This window comes from Hemitrygon akajei, chromosome 17, assembly GCF_048418815.1.
Source record: "Hemitrygon akajei chromosome 17, sHemAka1.3, whole genome shotgun sequence".
Classification (NCBI taxonomy): Eukaryota; Metazoa; Chordata; class Chondrichthyes; order Myliobatiformes; family Dasyatidae; genus Hemitrygon; species Hemitrygon akajei.
Window position 1 is genome coordinate 62,652,872 of NC_133140.1, and position 21,760 is coordinate 62,674,631.

Below are 21,760 nucleotides of genomic sequence, written 5' to 3' on the forward strand. Positions count from 1 at the left end.
AGTCTTCTATGAGAGGAACATTTTCTTTTCCCATAGCAGCTCATGAGGCAAATACAAAATCTTGTAATTCTCTCAGACATTTTTTTAAAATCCTTAAGAGAGGAATACTAACATAACAAGGAGGTGAAACACACTAAGTACAATTACACATTCACAGAAGGTAAACTATGCTGTATTGAAACTTGCTGTAAAGCCCTTTGTCTGTTTAGTTATTTACTATTTTTATTTAGAGATACAATGCAGAACAGGCCTTTGGGCCCAATGAACCACATCGCCCAGCAACCCACCTATTTAACCATAGCCTAATCACAAGAAAATTTATAATGACCATTTAACCTATAAACAGGTACATCTTTGGAATGTGGGAGGAAACTGGAGCACCCAGAGGAATCCATGCATTCCCAAGGAAGAACATACAAACTTTATACAGAGGATGTCAGAATTGAACTCTGAACTCTGACATCCCGAGCTCTAATAGGGTTTCGCTAACTGCTACGTTACCATGGCAGCCCATATGCATATCCAAGGGGTTAAAATTATTAAAATGTAAACAAACAACAATGACAATGGAACAGGCTGCAGTGGGCTGTCCAAGTTACTTTTTCTTTGAAAGCTCACACACAAGTATTTTATTTACTGACAGGCCAACTCCAACCATTCTCCATTCTACATAAATATTGAGAAATACCAAAGTGTAGGGATGAACTTTCTCAATATTTGCAGACACATATAAATATCTGGTTGGTCTTTTTTCAGTCAAACTTTTCATGTTCATATAAAACAGCCATTATACGTCTGGAACAGCACTGGGTTGCCACAGACTGAATATACTTTCACCCAGGAAAAGCTGTTGAATGGCATCAATTACAGTCTTGTGCCATAAATTATTCAAACTCAAATTACATGGCATTGTAAAAGTGGATTACAGCCTGTAGATCAGGTTCATCTCTGATTGGTAGGGCTGGGATTGTTTGCTCAAGGCTACTATCTAAACAGGTCAAAGAGACGCAAAGACCCTTAATAGAATGGCTTCTAATTATTATACTGCATCAATAATCTTTCATTACCAACTCATTCCATTTTATACCTATGCAGATGAAACATGTAAAGATGAAATCCTCATCTCCAACCACTCCACCTCCTTTTACACGTTACTGAGAACTCTCCTAACTAACTTAGCAAGTGAAACATGAATGTTGCTTTTTAAATAATATACAAAATACAGTGCCACCCAGCCTCATAATCAAATTTCACATTAAAATTAATGGGCAACTTGTTGATAAAGGAAAGTCAGCCTAATTTACTGGAGACACTTTAGGAGAAAATCTCAGTTACATTACAAAAACTGGTTTAAACATTTTTATAGATCAACAGCTTTTGATGTCACCTTTAAAACATGATAGTTTTTTTAAAAACACCTTTGTTATTTTCACTTTATTTCCTGTCTGTCCATCTGGCCAAATTAGATTAAACTGTTAAACTGTACAACAGGGGTCAACGTATCCCTTTATAATACTGATTTTGGTTTACATCACTGCTATTCATTTACCGACCATAACATCTCATGTTTTTTTGAGAAGTGTAAAATCTTACTTCACTCTGAATTTATACTGTATAAATTAAAATGAAAGCACAGACATGTTCTAGAACAGTTATCACAAGAAAAACTTTGGAAACTTGCTCAATTCAAGGACAAAGCCTATCAAACCGAATGTTCACTTCTCAGTGAAAACAACCATCTAATAGCTTTACTCTCTGTAGTTCGTAAACAGGTGCTTGTAAAGCATTTCCTGAGCAATTGAAACAGATGTATTTATATATCAATAGTCATAAAAATTAAATGGAAAATACTTGAAATAATGAAGTTATTATCTATTACCTAGTGCAGGTGCGAGTGTTGATACTGCATTTGTTGGGTCCATTTGGAATCCACCCAGCATAAACTGTGTGTCAGTTGCATTTTCCAGCTTCAGGCCCGGGAGGTTCATGTTCTGGGCCAGGTAGTACTGGTAAAGCTCGGCTTCTGCCGGTGCCAGGTTGCTCAGGCCTAAGTGTCTGTTGTGCTGCATCTGGTTCATGTTCTGTTGCAGCAGCATCATGTTGTGCATGTGCTTCTCGCTGGTCATGTGAATGCGCAGGTTCCTGGCCACGTTTGTTTCATAGTCGCACACCTCGCACCGCCACGTGGGCTTGGTTTTTGGTTTGGTGGGCGAGGAGGCCCCGCACGAGCTCATGCTGGCAGCGGCCGCCGCCGCGGCAGCCACCGCCGCCCCAGCAGAGTGGCTGAACACTTGGTCGCCTCCGCCGTTCTGCAAGTTCTGCATGTTATTGAGATGCTTGTCGGACTGCATATGAATACTGAGATTGCCTTTGGTTGTAGTGGAGTAGTTACACACCTCACATCGGAAAGGCTTGTAACCACACGTATAGCTCTCGCCCCGGGCTAACCGAGGGTGAGGTTGCCCAGATTTGCAATACGCACACGTGCCGCCGGATTCGGGGTGCTTTTCCTTCATGTGGGCCTCCAGCGTCTGCTGGTACTTGTAGTGCCAGTTGCACTTTGGACACTTCAAGGTCTTGCACGAGTTCCGAGAATGCATCATGGTCATGTGCCCGCCAAGGGACCGGGAGGACCCCAGGACCGTGTCGCACTTCGGACACTCAACGGTGCTTCCAGATGAGCATTCCCCACCCCCCAGGTTGCAGGGAGTGCTGGCGTGCTGGTGATGGGAGGCATAGTTCCCTTCCTCGCCATCGACAGGTTCATTTGGTTCAGGAGCTGTGGCACTGTCTTTATTGGCACTTTCATCTACAAAGTCCGTCCTATTACTCTCAGTATTACCGACACAGCTGTCGCCGCTCACACTGTCGTTTGACAAGCTCACTGCATTCCTCCCATTTGCACCATCGAAAACAACAAAGGAAGAAGTAGAAGAAGAAGAGGTGCCCCTCGGAGAAGGGTTCAGCACATTAGGCATTAAAGGAGATTTAGAAATGCTTTGGTTTGAGAGAGTGAGTTCCTTGTTGCTACATGCATCAGCCTCAGGGTCTTCCTGGGGCTCATCATCATCCTCATCTGACTCGTTTGGGAACAGTTCTTTGCACTCCTCATCTTCCTCTGCTTGCTCAGCAGAGTCCGCCTTTTCCATGAGGCTACTGTCAGCGCTAAACTCTCCACTGGCTTTTTTCTTCTCGATTTCCATCCCCAAATCCTTGCTCTCTGACGTTTTGGTCGGCCCGGAAGCAAGGTGGCCCAGAGGGACTGAGGTAATTGGGGTCTTTAGGGCTGAGCTCGTCAACCCTCCAAGATTCAACAGAGCACTTTGTGCCAGCGGGATTGAATGAGGCTGCTCAGATGCACTCGCATTACTTTCAGAGTCTTTTAATAAAGCCAAACCAGCCTGGACGGCCTCATCACCATCAACATGGATTCCACTGAAAGTACCGTAGAAATTCTGACCAGGGCCAATGAGGTTAGCTGTGGAAACTAAAGGGTTTTGAAAGTTTTTGTTTTTTGGTTCCAGAAAGCTTATAAGAGGTTCCTTGTCTTTGCCTATCCCTTGGACGATAGCAGACACGTTCTTATTACTTAAGAGCTTGTGCTCCTCTTCACTAAGGGTCATTCGGTGGTCATGCACAGCATGCGTTACAAATGACCTCACATATCCAAAAGACAACTTGCACAAAAAACACATTAAAATCGGCTTTCGTTTGCCATAGAGCACGAAACTGTCAAACTTAGATAAGTCCACATTGTTAGGGACATCTTTGGATACACAAGAGTTTTTGGCAGAGCCATCACTGTTCAGGTAATCCTTGTTGCTTTTGTGTCGCACATCAAAAACACGGAAGGTGTGCAAGACAGGACTGATGCCTGTCAGTGCTGAGGTATTTGGGAATGCCTGGTCAGAACCAAACCACTTCCCAAAAGATGAGGCTATGTGAAAAGTGTTGATGATCTGTGGATAGACAGAAACGGATGCTGCAGAGGTGGACTCCCCTTGCTTATTCCCAGCGTTGGACATAGAGTTCATGAACAATGCTGGGAGAACACTACTGCCACTGGACCCTCCAGATTGGATACTTTGCATTAACTGGTTCACATTCTCTACAATGTAGGCAGAGCCATCTGGCTGATAGACAATCTCCCCAACCAGGTTCTCCACATCGCTCTCCTCTGCCTCGCTCATTTCACTGTCACTTTCCTCCTGGAGGAGCTGAGGGTGCGAGTTCGGGCAATGGTGTTCCATGTACTTTTGTAAACTTGAGAAAGAGGATGAACACTCGTTGCAGCTGATCTCCTTGGTAGACAACGTGCTGTGTGGAACAACAGCTGCCGCAGCAGTCTCTGAGCTGCACTCGTCGAAGGGTGACCTTAGGTTCTCACACGGGATGCAGTTCTCTTGTGCAGACTCCATTGAACCAACTTTATCAGAGACCTGGGGGTTGGATTCAGTCCATTCCTGATGCTGGGAGGTGCTACACCCATCCTCTTGCCCAGTGATGGTAGGGGAGTCACAGGTTTCCATAGTGATGACTACATGGGCGTTTCATTGCATCCAGTCGGGCAGGGGCCTAAAAATTGAAACAAAACAGTAAGTGCCTTGCATAAAGAAATAAATTCTTACATCTGACATTTCACTAATAAATACTTCATAACAAATTGGCCCTTAAGAGTAGTATATTCCTTCTACGTTTTTCCCAGAAAGAAAATGGAGTATCTACAAAATTAACACTCCATAAAATCTGAAAGTGTGAATCACTGCTGGCAACTCAAGTAGACAAAGGCTTAACTATTCCGTATGAAATTTCTCTGCCCACTTTTTCGCAGGGGTGTTAACTCCTTTCGTAAATCACTCGGCGCTGGAGTTAGAAGACCAGTCAGCAGAATGTCATAAGATTGTGTCAAATCCTCACCCACTAATGGTGCGAGTGATTTCCAAGCACATAGGAACCAGAATCATTCCTAAACTGTTTCTTCAGAGCACCTCCAAAAATCAATAGAAACTCCACATAAAGAACCAATAGTACAGCATAGCCGCCAGACTCTGAGGACCATTCATTATAGCAGCAGGTCTTGGGCTTGTGAGGAGAAAGTGAGAAGGAAGATACCTTGTGTGTTGCAGTCCTGCATTTAAACTACATATTTGCGCACACCATATGTTAAAATTGTTTTTCTCTGTGCATAGTCCGGTTGTATAGTGTTAAGCTACTGTTGGACTGATATTCAAAAGCCTGGACTATTGCTCTGCAGACATGAATTTGAATCCTATTATGGCATCCGGGGAATTTAAATTCTAGCAAACAAATAAAATGTGGGATAATCTGTTAGTATGAAAATAATGAATGTTTTAAAAACCAATTTGACTCATTAATGTCCTACAGGGAAGTAAATCTGCCATCCTCACTTGGTCTGGCTTACATCTGACTTCAGATCCATCAGTGTGTTGACTCTGAACTGTCTCCTCATTTTAAGGGCAATTAGGGGAGGATACTAAGTGCTAACATTGCCTGCAATGTCCATATTCTCCATTCTCAAACTTACACTATAGTGATCAGTTTGGAGATGCAGTGTGAAACAGATCTTCCCGTCCCAACAAGCCGTACCAACAACCTGTCTATATTAACAGCAGCCTAATCCCAGGTCAATTTATAATTGAAACCCACACAGACACAGGGAGAATGTATAAACTCTTTACAGACAGCGACGGAATGAAACTCCAAACTCTGACCCCGAACTGTAACAGCGTTCGCGCTAGCTGCTACACTACAGTGGCACCCCCATGTTGTTACATCCTCATCTTTGAACCGACAAAGAGTTTTGTGACGATTAAAAAGCAGAGAGGTTAAATGGTTTCTAACATTTTCCAGAAGCACAAACCAACAACACGGAGAGTCAATTGATGCATCTCTCAGCAAAGAATAGTGATTTTTCCTTCAATATTAAAGGGGGAGGATGGGGAAGTCATTTACAATTTTCAAATTTTCAAGTTTACGTGGTCCTTTACCTGTTAATTACAGAAAATTGCAAGGCAACAGAAATACTTCTGTGCAACCTGGATATAAATGATGTAACTGAGCTTTAGTGTCATTGAAAATGCTACAGCCATTACTGATCAGCAGTGGGCTGGGACTGCTGGACCCTTCTTCACCAACTGACAGTGTGATGAACTAGTGAAGCAAACATTTACTTAACCCAAGTTCAATCAATATACTTTATTCACAAAATTTCCACTCTGGAAACCAGTCCAGCAGGCAACTGGCTGAAGGCTAGGTATGTCTGAAGCATTCTGAGCACATCGCTCTCCAAAATGAGATTATTTTAAAAAAAACAACAGAGCAAGTATCGCTAATGCAATTACCAATGTTTTTTACAGTCTAAAGTGGATTGTCTGTAGTTCTACCTTGCAACAGGACTGGAACAGTAATACTGTTTGCCCACAGTGCTTTACTTTGACTGACATCTGCTCAGTTACAAGTGCCTAAAATGTCACTAATTATAAATGAGATTTATAGTGCGTGCATTCAGTGCCATGTATGACATTGCAGCTTTCATAGAAGGTGAATATTCTATAGCAATCATTTAAATGAAGCCACAGAAGATATCAAAGGCATCAGCAATTTCCTAAACTGTTGGAGTTGAATAACATTAACTCTTCTCGGCCGTAGCAGATGAACAAAATTGCAACTACATAGCTTTTAATATGAATTCTGAATGTTTTAAACTGCTAATGAATGCATTGGATCTGATATTTAATTTGGTGTTCAGGTTCTTCAGCCAATGGGATAAATCAGGAAGTATTCTACTTTGGTTGGTGTAACTTTGGCAATGACATCTGCAGGGCCCTCTTCTTCAAATGAGCCACAGGATCTTTCACATCCTTCCAATCAGGCAGTATTGCCATGCAGAATTTTCAGAAGGTGGAATCTCTGACACCATGCACTAGATCTAGATTTGAGGTGGCATCAATGAATTCTGGAATTCACAGTAATGATGTATATAAGGAGGCCAAAATTATCATGGATTTTGTGCTTATCCTCCTTAAAACTAGTTCCTTTATTCCGAATCCTTTTCCTTTCCCATATGCTTCTCCGTCATATATTTGTCCATGTTTGTAATGGAACTGCATCAACCTTCTACTGAGCAATGCTAAGACCATGTAATCTGTAAAGGAGTTTCTTCTTGTCATACATCTTTTGCCTATGTATTGACGCTTCAGCTTTCAGGAACCAATTTGCTTTGACTACTCCATTTAAGCATCTCCAACAAATCTCCTCTGAATTTTCTCAGCTGTCAGAAGTACAATCTGTATTTCTCCAGACTATCTACTGATTTATCTATAACCTTTCATCCAGGAACTATTCCAGTAAATTTATCTTGTGCCTTCTTCAAAGTCTTCTGTTCTTCCTGGTGGGCAGTGGAGAATTTGAAACTACGAGGGGTGACTGATTAATGTGTGGTCTAAGGTAGAAGGAGTCAATTTTAGAAAACCTAGCACATTTATTTTTCACATTTACACAATTAGTCCAGCGGTCGTGGAGCATACGGATTTTGGACCTCCAGAAAGTGCCCACAGCAGGGGTGATTGATAAGTTCATGGCCTAAGGTAGAAGGAGATGAGTTATACAGCTCTCGTTACATGCACATGCAGTTCAACTCTTTGAGTGATTATGTAGAACGTTTGAAGTTAATAACTCATCGGGGTGATTGATGAGTTTGTGGCCTAAGGTAGAAGGAGATGAGTTATTAACTTCAAACTTACTGCATAATCACTCAAAGAGTTGAACTGCACGTGCCTGTAACCAGAGCTGTATATCTCCCCTAGTCCAGCGGTTGTGGAGCATACAGATCTTAGACCTCCAGAAAGTGTCCACAGCAGGGATAATTGATAAGTTTGTGGACTAAGTGTGTAAATGTAGGAGGGGACCATGTTGAAAAATAAATGTGCTAGGTTTTTTAAAATTGACTCTTTCTACATTATGCCACAAATTTATCAATCACCCCTTGTATATTGGAATTGCAGTTCAACCAGTGACTTTATATACCTTTATCAGGAATACCTAATAAATACTATGTATCACAAACATGAGAAATTCTGAAGATGCTGAAAATCCAAAACACACTAAAAATGCTGGAGGAATTCAGCAGGTCAGGCAGCATCTATGGAAATGAATACTGGTTGGTATTTTGGGCCAAGACCCTTCTTTAAGAGAGGAAAGTAAGGGGGACGATGCTAGAGTAGAAAGGTGGAGAGAGGGGAGGAAGGATAGCTAGAAGGTGATAGTTGAAGCCAGGTGGATAGGAAAGGTATAGAGCTGGAGAGGAAGGAATCTGATAGAAAGGGAGAGTGGATAATAGGAGAAAGGGAAGGAAGAGTGGACCCAGGGGGAGGTGATAGGCAGGTGAGAAGAGGTGTGAGGCCAGAGTGGGGAAAAGAAGAGGAGGGGAGGGAGAGGGATTTTTTTTTTTAACCAGAAGGATAATCATGCCATCAAGTTGGAGCCTACCCAGACAGAAATGATCCTCCATCCTGAGGGTGGCCTCATCGTGGCATGGACCAACGTGTCTGAACAGAAAGTGACAGGCCACATCGAGAGCATAGGACACAACAGACGAGCCCAGCAGAGTCGCAGGTGAATTGTTGCCTCACCTGGAGGGAGTGTTTGGGGCCTACCTACACAGGTCTGTGCACAACCACAACCAGGGTACTGTTCTTGTATCTGCTGAGGTATTACATGATTATTACCTCTTCTCACTGTTCTCACTAAAATGTTTCATGTTATATTATTCTGACCTGAATTCCATCTGCCAGGTACTTTGTTGTTCTACAAGGCAGTTTATATCCCTTTGAAATTTTCTTCACTACATTTACATACCTTCTGTTCTCTGCAAATTTAAAAAGCCAAGTCATTAACGCACATCAAAACCAAAGCACTCCTAGGACTGAATCTTGTAGTAGGCCAATTGAATTGGAAAAACAACTCCCTGTTTTCCATCGAATGAAGGGTTTTTATTTGTGCTTCTACCACGTTTTTTATAGCATGAACTTCAGTTTTGCCAATAATCTGAATGAGGAGAACATGACCAAAAGCCTTTAAAGTCTTTAATTATTTACTGCAGAAAGATTCCGAACAGCTGCAGGAAGAACACAATGCAGCCAATATCAGTAACGTTTTGTTGGTTCAAATGTTACTGAGGTTTATCATTCTGGACTTAGTATTTCAAGAACTCAAAACATTATATTCATTTATTAAATCTAGTTGAACTAATGGAAGTCCTTGACACCCCACAAGTAAAGTGCATTCAATAAAATAGAGAACTTAGAGGAAAAGGACATGCCAGAATACAGTGGAGTTTGTGTGTGGGAAATCCTGTGTCATGAATTTGATTGAGTTTTTTTTGAAGAAGTAACCAAGAATATTAATCACGGCAGGGCAGCAGAGACTGTCTATAGATGGGCTTTAGCAAGGCCTTGGGCATGGTAGCTTGGCCAAGAAAGTTAGAACACATTGAATCTAGAATGATCTTATCAAGTGGACATAAAATGGACCTGGTGGAAGGAGTTGTTTTCATATACGAGGTCTTTGACGCGACATGTGCCACAGTGATCAATGGTGGGTCCATTGTTGTTTGCAATCTTTGTTAAAAGTTAAGGTGAGAAAGTAGCTGGCATGGTTAGTAATCAGGCAGATGTCATGAAAATTTGTGGTAAAGTGGACAGTAAAGGTTATCTAAGATTATAAAGGATCAAGATCAATTGGGAACATGAGACAAGGAAAGGCAGGTGGAATTTAGCTTGGAGAAGTGTGAAGTATTGACTTGGCAAGTTAAACCAGGGCAGGATTTACACTGTAAACGGCAGGGCCTTGGAGAGAGTTGCGGAATAGTGAACCTAGAGGTACAAGCCCATACTGTAGTTCCCTGAAAGTGACAACACAGGCAGAGAGGGATTTTTCAAAGAGGACCACATCAGAAAGAAGAGATCTATCCCGCTTCTCATCACTGTAATTTACACCTGTATTTCATTGTGTTCAACGCTTATGAAACTGGAAACTTTGATGAACTTTGCAAACTTGATATGCAGCCAGTCAATACCATTAAAAAGCTTGAACTAACTGGCACATGAGAATTGATTCTAAAATTCATGTAAACTCCAAAATGTTTGAAATTTCTATTTCTCTTGTCCAAAGAAAACTTTCACACAGTCCTGAAAGAAGCCCAAGTTCTTGTTCAAATTCAAATCCTACCAATGTAAAAGAGCTGGCCGTATCACATACTAATATTATGAATTATTAAATTATATCTATTTCATGAAGTGTGAATAACATTAAGTATTTCTTGTCTTAATACACTACATGTTATCTATATTTTAATACTCCTCTAATGTTCATCAACTGTGGATAAAAATGTTTTAAAGATTTTACTTGCTACCACACCAGTCATCTGAGAGTTAATAACCTTATTGAATAATCAATGCCATAAATGGTTCTCAATTTACAGGAAAACGTGCTCTGCTAGGACAGCTATTGATAAACTGGCATGTCTTTGATTTTGCACTGGGATCTAGTTTACTGAAACTAAGTACAGCACTTCTGAGGTAGAATTGGCATAATATTTCGCAGAGATTAACAGATCATACTTAAAAGCCCTTCTTTTTTTATCTGTTATTCTGTAAATTGTCCAAAACTGGGATTACAGACCTCACCAGCAAGGTTATCTGCCACTTTATTCACTATTCCCACTTCCTTTCCTCTGACAACATCAACTCCAGTTGAAGTATGGTTGCAAATATGCTGGCCTGCTTTTAGTGCCTGTTCCTTATGAATAATGCAGACAGTGAGTTTCATAGGCTACCGAATGAGGCAGGGACACCACATCTGTGACAAAATCTGTTTTCATCCTACATCCACACTACCAGTGAACTCTCCACTTGGCACTGAGCAGCAGCAGAAAAATTGGACACCTCTCCATGACTTAGAGCATTTTCTGAAGAAAATGTTTAATTTTTTTCCAGCCAATTTAACTGAAATTGGCACACATTTATGATCTCCATTTCACTTAGCCTCCACTGAGAGAATCTAAAATGGCTTTGATTAGGGGGGGGAAAATCGTACCTGTGCAAGCTTCAGTGTCACTGGAGGTAGGTGACATCCATAACAGGTCTGAAGAAAGCACCATCAAAAAGGAAATGGTTTTAGTTCAATGTGTAAAAGTTACTATGCCATACAGTATGCAACTTAACTTTTAAACTTGAACTTCTTGTTCCACAGCTGTGGATGGCAATACTTATTTACTGCCTTTCCCTATCTGCCCCGAAATGAAAAAAGGCAGTTAGGAGTTAACCATATTGTCGAGTCCAGAGGCCCAACTGCAGACCAGACCAGGTATGGATAACAGATGGTAAAAACTACACAGGTTTTTAAGACAGTCTGAGAGTTTCATGCTTATCATTGCTTAGACTAGCTTTAATTCCAGATTTAATTAATTACTTGAATTTAAATTTCCCAAATGCCATGATGAAATTCAAACTTGTCTCTTGGGAATAATGGGCTAGAGCTCTGGCTAATACCTCCATAACTTAACCATTGCACTGCCATATCCCATGCACTCCGACAGCACCCTAAGCTTTGTCTTAAATCAACTGATGAGAGTGAGCACTGAATGTCACAGCATTCAGTTACAATTTTACAAAAAGTTCCTGTAAAAAGTCCTCACACAAGTTTTACATCTTTGACTTGGATGTTCTAACTTGGTCCGAATGACTATTTCAATGCCATTATCCGGTCACTAAATATCATACTCACACATATTTCTTCAAATGTCTTCCTCTTTTATGTCTTCGCTCAATATCCCTATGTTAGCTATGCTACTAGCTATGCAGATCTGAATTGGGTTGCATGAAGGGAGAAAGAAGAGATAAATAAACGGGTTGGGAATTGGTAGGAAACGACAGGCAGGGGTGGTGTGAGAGAGAGGAAGAGATAGTAAAGGGGGGGAGAGAGAGAGAGAGAGAGAGGGGAGAGAGGAGAGATAGGAGAGAGGGAGAGGGAGAGGGAGGGGGAGAGGGAGGGGGAGAGGGAGGGGGAGAGGGAGGGGGAGAGGGAGGGGGAGAGGGAGGGGGAGAGGGAGGGGGAAAGGGGGAGAGGGGAGAGAGAGAGTAAGAAAGAAAGAGCATGGAAATGGAGAGTGAAAGTGGAGAGTGAGAAAGAGAGTGGAGAGTGAGAGAGAGAAGAGAGAGACAAAAAGAGTGGAGATATATACATTTAATATACCCTTTCCCTGTAAATCAACATCCTCTTTCAGGCTAAGTGAACTTCTCTTGAACTTGTCTAGAGAGATGAAGTCTCCTGTCCTGTTCTGTTGTAGTAGTATATGTAATTGTGCCCATATTCTTCTTTTAACGATTGTGTGAATGGATTTTGATTCAAATCCTGCCTGCTGGATACCACTGAAGTGGTAACGGAGGCTTTAGTCTGAAGTCTTCAGAAAGCACATCTTGACAGCACTCTCCGATTAAAGTTTGGAAAGAGAAGAGAACAGCTGCCAAACCTCATCCTGGGCAAAGTGACAACTTTCACTCAGTGGAAAAATGAGTGAAATCACAAATAACATAAATGAGAAAATAAACTTATACAATATTTCAAAAAGGCTACTTTTTGCAGTATGGGAATTAACACAAACTATGAACCATTTCCGAAATGGCATTGACTCTGAAAATGATTTCTGCAAGTCCCAAATGGTTGTAAGTCTCTGATGAACTACAGCTGACTTTGAACAAGCAAGAAGTAATCTGATGAGCAACACAGGTAAGATGCTGGAGGAACTCAGCAGATCCTTCATGGGCTCGGCCCGAAATATCGACATTGATGCTGCCTGGCCTGGTGAGTTCCTCCAGCATTTTGCATGTGTTGCTTTGGATTTCCAGCATCTGCAGATTTCCTTGTGTTAGTAATCTGCTTGCTATAACTCCAGGATAATCTATCTCTTCTATTTCCTCTTGCCCTATCTAGGAAGTACCTTGTTCAAACACCAGTCTATCTGCTGACATTTGCAATGAAGAATTCAACAGCAGGGCCTACTAAAGTGCAAACTGAAAAACAAATAACATTGTGAAGTCTGCCCATGTATTTGTTTGTAAGAATACCACTGCTGGCAGATAATGTCCAGAGGATAAAGAGGTGACATTAATGCACAAAGACTGATAAGAAATGCAAATCAAAATTACCATGTCTGATAGCAGTATCCTGTCACCCCAGCATGACATCTAATTTTCACACAGTACGGTTTATCCTAATTACCTTCCTCCATAACACTGATTCCTGGTGATGGAGGATTGGTTTCTCAAGGCAAGGATGAGATAGAAACATAGAAAACCTACAGCACAATACAGTCCCTTTGGCCCACAATGCTGTGCTGAACATGTACTTACCTTAGAAATTACCGAGGGTTACCCACAGCCCTCCATTTTTCTAAGCTCCATGTATCTATCCAGGAGTCTTTTAAAAGACCCTATTGTTTCCGCCTCTACCACCGTCGCTGGCAGCCTATTCCATGCACTCACCACTCTTCTGTACCTACTTCCAAGCACCTTAAAACTGTGCCCCCTCTCAACCCTGGTAAAAAGCCTCTGACTATCAATGCCTCTCATCAACTTACACACTTCTATCAGGTCACCTCTCATTCTCCGCTGCTCCAAGGAGAAAAGGCCGAGTTCACTTGACCTGTTCTCATAAGGCATGCCCCCCATTCCAGGCAACATCCTTGTAAATCTCCTCTGCAGCCTTTCTATAGTTTCCACATCCTTCCTGTAGCGAGGTGACCAGAACTGAGCACAGTACTACAAGTGGGGTCTGACCAGGGTCCTATACAGTCTGTAACCTTACCACTCAGCTCCTAAGTTCAATTCCACGATTGATGAAAGCCAATGCGCCGTATGCCTTCTTAACCACAGTCAACCTGTGCAGCAGCATTTGACTGTCCTATGGACTCAGACCTCAAGATTCCTCTGATCCTTCATACTGCCAAGAGTCTTACCAGTAATATTATATTCTGCCATCATATTTGACCTACCAAAATGACCCACTTCACACTTATCTAGGTTGAACTCCTTATGCCACTTATCAGCCCAGTTTTGCATCCTGTCGATGTCCTGCTGTAAGCTATAACAGCCCTCCACACTATCCACAACACCCCCAACCTTTGTGTCATCAGCAAATTTACTAACCCGTCCCTTCACTTCCTCATCCAGGTCATTTATAAAAATCACCAAGAGAAGGGGTCCCAGAACAGATCCCTGAGGCACACCACTGGTCACTGACCTCCATGCAGAATATGACTCGTCTACAACCACTCTTTGCCTTTTCTGTGGGCAAGCCAGTTCTGGATCCACAAAGCAATGTTCCCTTAGATCCCATGCCTCCTTACTTTCTCAATAAGCCTTGCATGGGGATCCTTATCAAATGCCTTACTTTTATGTTAATCATTGCTCGCCAACTATTCCAATTGACAGTGCTTGGAAGCAGATGAAGTTAACTGTATTGCAAAGGAAGGCAGTCTGAGAACCACTAAAATTCAACTCTGCAGTGTTCCTAGGTTCCAGGCAGATCACAGTTAAACTGGGCTATCGAGGGGATATTTCTGAGGGTTCAAAACAATGATTTGGAGGTGATAAACTCACTTCTATGAGTTCAACGTGCCTATTTACTTCAGAATCAGAATCAGGCTTAACATCACTGGCATATGTTGTGAAATATGTTGCTTTGCAGCAGTAGGTCACTGCAGTACACAATAAAAGCACTATAAACTTCAATAAATAAACAACATTCAATTAAAAATCTAGTGCAAAAAGAAAGCAAAAAAAGAGGGGGGGAAAAGTGAGGTTCATTGTCCATTCAGAAACCTGATGGCAGGGGAAGAAGCTGTTCCTGAATTATAAAGACGAGAGATCCTGCAGATGCTGGAAATCCGGAGCAGCATGCACAAAATGCCGGAGGAACTTAGCAGGTCAAGCAGCGTCTGTGGAAATGAATAAACAGTCGACATTTTGAGCTACGACCCTTCATCAGGACTGGAATGGAAGGGGATGGGGGAAAGATGCCAGATTGTTCCTACAATATTGACTTTGTGCCTTCCTGTACCACCTCCTCTAAGGCAGCAAAAGAAGAGGGAATGTCCAGGGTGTGGGGGTCCGTACTAATGGATGCCGGCATTTTGAGGCACTGCCTTTTGTATACGTCCTCGACCTGGGGAGGCTAGTGCCTAAGCTGGCTTAGTTTGCAAATTTCTACAGCTTTTTCCAATCCTGTGCAGTGGCCCCTCCATACCAGACGGTGATGCAACCAGTTAGAATGCTCTCCACAGTACATCTCTAGAAATTTGTCTTTGGTGACAAGCAGTCTCCGCAAACTCCTAATGAAATATAGCCGCTGTTGTGCTAATTCTTGGTAGTTGCATTAAATGTTGGGCTCAGGACAGATCTTCAGAACTTGCAAGTGCCCACCCTTTCCACTGCTGATCCCTCGATAAGGACTGGTATGTGCTCCCTCAATGTCCCCTTCCCGGAGGTCATCGTTCTACACCAAAAAGATCTTTTGGAGGGGAAAAGGAAGCAGCCTCCTTCTGAAGTAAACAAATATAAGGCATTCCCAATGCCCCCCACCTTTCCACTATGGCCCAACTACTTCAACTTCCATAAAATCAAGTTACAACCCCCCAGCTCCATCTGCAATAAATAGCACAACAGCCATGGACATACCAACTGACTGTGCTCAGAATCCATGCTAACAGCTTTGGTAAATATAATAATTTTTAACCCATTTTTAGAGCTTTCTGCAATCTGTACTTCTTGCTGTGGGCTGTTTACAATGTGTCGATATAATGCTGATTCAGCAGTTAACCTAAACCACTGTATTCCAATGATGTAATACTGTAGTAAGCTACACTGACAGCTTGAAATTTTGTCTTGCTTTCTTAAAGATGAAACCAACCTTCTGTAAGGCCTAACTTCTCCACAGAGTAGAAAAGCTCTACGCAGTGGCCTAACCAAATAAAAACAGTGTGAATTTTGGGCTAAATGAAGTAACATTTATATACTTTACTACAGAGGACTGAGAGTGACTGCACATTTATGCTTTGGTTTCAGTCTGTGTCCAACTTCAGTTCAACCTTAGTCAACTGTTTCTTTTGTCCAAACTTATAATGATATAAAGGCATTTATAACTCAATATATTAAATATATATATTACATTTTACAAGGTTACAAGGTAAAAGAAAATTTTTTAAATGAAAATCTGCAGCCAACATGTTTTTGTTTCCAAGCTGAAAATTCAATTAAGAAAATCACAGGGTCTGACAGTTTCAACAAATAGAAACTTTCATTTTAGAGTTATTGAACAACAAAGCACAAAAAATAAGCCATTTGGCCCATCCCAGTGATTGAGTTCCCATCTATAACCGCTTTGTTTATCGGTCATTGGTCTGTAACCTTCTATGCCTTAGAAATTAATTTTACTCATTTCTTAGAATGCCATGAATTGGCAAACTTGCTCCAGTTCAATACACTTCTAATTGTGCAATAAAAACAGCATCAGAAGTTTTGATTTGTAAGTATTCCATGATATAAAAAATTGATGACAGCTTCAAAGGTAGCTGTGAAGGTCGTTCAAAATCTTTTTGCAGGTGATGCCACAATAATGGTGGAAGAGATTGTTATGGTTGTTCTATACATGTGTGAATACAAGCTGTGTGCGAGGACGTGGAAGTGAGGCGAGCGGGCAGGAGTCCGTGCCAGGAAAAAAGTAAGCCCTAGCCGGCCGGCTCTCCCATCCATTCTGCTCTCCAGTGTCTGCTTGCTGAGGGAATCGGGCCTGCAGTCCCTGGAGTTGCCTGATGCCAGTGGCCGGAGGTGAGGATGTCGTAAGTGGTGTGCGAGGAAGCGGAAGCGGGGCGAGCGGGCAGGAGTCCGTGCCAGGAAAAAAGTAAGCCCTAGCCGGCCGGCTCTCCCATCCATTCTGCTCTCCAATGGACATTAAATTGGACTACATCTGTGGCAATTAAATACTCGGCGGGAGTACAGAAACGGACGGAACACCATTCAGCTGTTTATTTATGTAACAGATTTTCCCCCAAACCAACAGACTACCAACCTACTGCCCTCTGCCTATTGTCTTGTTTATTATTTATTGTAATCCCTGCACTGTTCTGTGTACTTTATGCAGTCCTGGGTAGGTCTGTAATCTAGTGTAGTTTTTGCGTTGGTTTACGTAGTTCAGTGTAGTTCTTGTATTGTTCATGTAGCACCATAGTCCTGAAAAACATTGTTAATGTGTACTGTACCAGCAGTTATGGTTGAAATGACAATAAAAAGTGACTTGACTTGGAAAAAAAATACATGCATGCAGAGACAGCATTGTCTTACATTTAGGTGCCTTACTTACACTTCAGTGATGTCATGCCATAGTAGAACTCTAGGCTAAGAATTCCTCCAGTAAATATGTGTAGTGACATTGTAAATGTGTTTGTGAAGATTTCCTCTCTTTGGCATCTCTCGCAGAGGCAAACACATATTCCAAAAGGATGTGTTTACAATTTCATTGCACAAGGTGACCACAGGAATCCTTACCCATCCAAGTTTGACAATCTAGAGTCTGTATGTTGTGTGGATTTGAAGGGAGAGGGGCTGGGTTTATTCCTTCCTCCTCCGACTCCACAATACACCAGGGGAAAAAGGTGATTTCAATACAGTATATGTGTACATAAACATATTACAAAGTCAAACTTTGAAATCACTTTATCCTCTACTGGACATATGACATAGAGAAAGGAGGAAGAGCTTATTTCTACTCCTGGGCACGCTTAAGAGACTCCTGAGGTTCAAGCTGTGCACTGATATATTGAGGTAGCATTCAGACTGTAAACATCTGTACTTGGGCATGATGCTGAAAAACACACTCAGTTCATCATAATCTTTATTTCCATAAATAGTTTTTATTAAAACCAGTGGGTTTTTTTTAAAAACCAACACTGAATGCCTGTCACTAGCTTCTCAATCATGCAGTCATGTACTTGCTTTTCAAAATTTAAACACAAACAACACAGGAAGAGATCGTCCTTTCTGTGACTTTGAGGGTAATTTATTTGGGATATTTGGACTCAGGTTTAGATATGTTGTAGATAAGGCTGCCATCATGACTGCACAAATAAATGCACGAACATTTAGGCAATCTGACATTTTCTGCGTGATCACTCAGACCAGCCATATTATCTTTAAGTAAGTGTTTTGCTAATGCTAAGAATTGATCAGTGTATAAAATACCCAGTGTGTTCCTTATGCACACATTTCTTCACTCTCAACATCACAGTGATATCAAACTCAACTCCACTCATTCAGGGCTCATGATGTTTCCACAACTGCAAACTGGAGAGACTTTAGGCTTTTCTAAAAGATATCGTAAGGCCAGTGCAATCAGCGCAATGACAACCCTTTCCAAGCTGTTGCTGGCTGGTCAACCTAGAGTGGAAGCGAAAGGCCAGGCACATCAGAAGAAAGCAGCACACATCATCAGGGACCCCCACCATCCAGGCCATGCTATCTTCTCACTGCAGCCATTGGGAAGGAGGTACAGGAACCTCAGGTCCCACACTAACCGGTTCAGAAACAATTACCGCTCTTCCATCACTTGGCATGGATGACCTTACTCACCTCAACACTGAACTGATTCCTCAAGCCATGGACTACCTTCCAAGGACTCTACAGTTCATGTTCACAGTATTTAGTTATTTGTTTTTTTTATTTGTTTACTTACTTTCATTGGTTTTGTTCTTGCTCAGTTTGTCTTATTTTGCACATTGGTTGTTTATGTGCAATTTATCATTGATTCTGTTGTACTTCTTTGTTCTACTGTGAATGCCTGCAATAAAGTGAATCTCAGGGTAGCATATGGTGGCATATACATATTTGATAATGAATCTACTGTAAACTTTGAAGCCCACTCCTCCTCATATGTATACAATGCAAGTTCAATGTGCCCTGGACGGCCCAGCTTCTCAACATGCTTCATTAGTACAAAAGTAAGATGGAAAGAGTAACTAAGTATAGCAGTAGAGACAGAAGAAGAAGCTGTCAAAGACTAGGACAGATTATAATGTCCAGATCTTGCTAGATAGTTTGCCTGCATTTTGTGGAAATAAAGCAATGTCTACCAATATGGAGCACCTGACCTGAGAGATCAGAAATACAGACTGAACCTTGCACTCTGAGGCATCTGGGTGCAAGTTTCCAATACCATCGCCCATTTAAAGATGATCAGGCATGAAACCAGGAATCATATGATGCTGGACTCAGTGTAAAATGGGTGCAAGTGTGACAGAGACCATAGATTGGGTTACGTTCATTGTAACTGTCTCTGGACAGAGTTGAAGAATTGGGATTTTTTTTTTTGCCTTCACAATTAAATAAACACATACATGTCCTTGCCAGATCTTCAGCAACAGTGAAGTGAACAAGGTTGGCTAGTGGAAACCGTGCATCTATTTTCTTTGACCTGATCATTTTAGAGCAATGGTTCCCAACCTGGGGTCCACGGACCCCTTGTTTAATGGGATTGGACCACAGCATAAAAAAGGTTGGGAACCCCTGTGTTAAAGCATCTCATGGAAAGCTCACCAAATCAAATGGTTAGTAGGAACTTTTTGTATAGGATACCACGATGTATATTCAATTAAACTGAAAAGATCAGAACATGTAAATGATGAGAACTGTGTCCAAATAATGCTTGACAGAGCACTTGCTGAGGATAATACTTCTGGTTATACAGTAAAAGGCATCACTGAAAAGCTTTTCAAGTTCATTAAGAGACTCGTAGCCTGAGGCACACTTAATCCTCGTTCGTGCGGCACTCCTAAACTGGCAGAAATTCCACTTCATGCCACTTATACTTTCTGTAGATTAAAAGATTGCATTAAGTGCAAATGCTCGTGAATAAGGAGTCTGTTAACACAAGCACAAACTACATATAGACACCAGCCTCGGTACCTACTTTATGTATCTACAATGCATTAAAACTTGCGTCTGAACTCTCTACTCTTCATTAATGTGATGCGGCGTTGCTAACATTTTACAATCGTTTTCCTTTTTGGGGATCCAACACTTGACTACTTTTCACTTAAAAAAGGGGAGCCTTTTATGAAAATTCTATTTTGCGATTGGAAAATCTTTCACATGGTTAGCACCAATCTGGTTTTTCTTTTGCATTCAGTGAGCCGCTGAGCATATATCGTAGTTCTATCCCCCCGAGAACGAAAGTGGGATTTGATGTTCCGAATAGAAATATGAACTATTCTCATCCCAACATGCAGTAACCCTGCCAAGTGCCAAGAATGCAGAAAAAAATGATGAATTGCCTCCAACAATACCGTGTCCTGCTCAAACAGTGACGGCATGATGGTTTATTTTAAGAAATTAACAGCAGCCCATTAAAATTCTCCATTCTCAGTGTGTCTTATTTTCCCCCAGGGGTAACTTTACAGAAGAATTTCCTAAGCTGCTTCGCACTAAGCGTTTGCTTGAAACCCCTCTCTTGCTTTTCAGTCAATACAGGAAAGCAGAGTCAATTCTTACTTAAGGAGGCAAAAGTCAACCTGCTGGTCGATCATTTGTACGTCTGTGAACATGGATTCCCGTAAAATCAATGATCTTCAGTTATTGCTATCAGTCTGTTTCTAAAATAGACTGGAAGCTGTTTAAGTTCATACATGCAGTCAGTGTGCCCAGGGCAACATCAGTCACTTAACTTCCATCCATCTATCCCTCCATTTATTAGAGCCTGTGAGCTCTCACTCAAACAGAACACAAATCTATAATATTAAGATTACACTAAATTCACTTCAGAGAATGACAGCTAATTTGATTTGCAAAAGTACCTGATATTTAAGAAACTGACAACTCCTTCCTTATCTCACCAACACCTGACCCCAGACTGCAAGTTACTTAAAGAAAGGCTGATTGATTATAGTATAGCTTTGTTTTACAGAGTTACTGAATAGTTTTACAAAATTGGATGAAGAACTTTGGGCAGTTAATGGTGGGGTTGAGGGGTTGGGGATAAATCCCAACATCGGTTAGCACAGTCAGCACAACGCTTTACAGTACTGGCGACCAAAGATTCGATTCCCACCGCTGCCTGTAGGGAGTTTGCACATTCTCCCCTTGACCACGTGTGTTTCCTCCGGATGCTCTGGTTTCCTCCCACAACACAAAGACGTACCGATTGGTAGGTTGATTGGTCATTGTAAACTGTCCCGTAATTAGGCTAGGATTAAATCGGGGATGCTGGCCAGTGTGGCTCATTGGGCCGGAAGGGCCTATTTCATGCTGTGTATCAAAAATAAATAAATAGATGTGGAGAGGCAGGCGAGGGGGCACGGGCCTGGGCTATGAAAGAGATATTCACATCTCTATGTACCTGTTAACTAAAAGGAAAATGCTGACTACTGTGGATATGATCCTTTTCAAATCACTTTGACAAATTTATTCCTACATTCAGTAAGATTCATCTAACGTTCCATAAAGAGGCAGGAATGTCTTTGCCCTGCCGTGAGGAAGTCCTTTTCTCTGCTGTACATTCAGCAGAAGATTCACCACACCACAATGAGGAGATCACGGAGAGCAGGGGATATGGAATCAGTGCCCAGAAAGCCAGCACATGTATGAAAGTGTAAAGAAATTCAGCATGTAGAAAAATAAAGAGAGTATCAACCTTC

At 41.7% G+C, this 21,760-nt stretch overlaps 1 protein-coding gene across 1 annotated transcript in view; it reads right to left on the bottom strand.

Moving 5' to 3' along the window:
- Nucleotides 1-21,760, bottom strand: part of zfhx3b (zinc finger homeobox 3b) — a 446,693-nt gene that overhangs the window by 312,870 nt on the left and 112,063 nt on the right. The window contains exon 2 of the mRNA XM_073070292.1: nucleotides 1,880-4,575. Within this exon, the coding sequence (XP_072926393.1) occupies nucleotides 1,880-4,529 (2,650 nt within the window). The 5' untranslated portion in view covers nucleotides 4,530-4,575. The remainder of the gene's footprint in view (nucleotides 1-1,879; nucleotides 4,576-21,760) is intronic.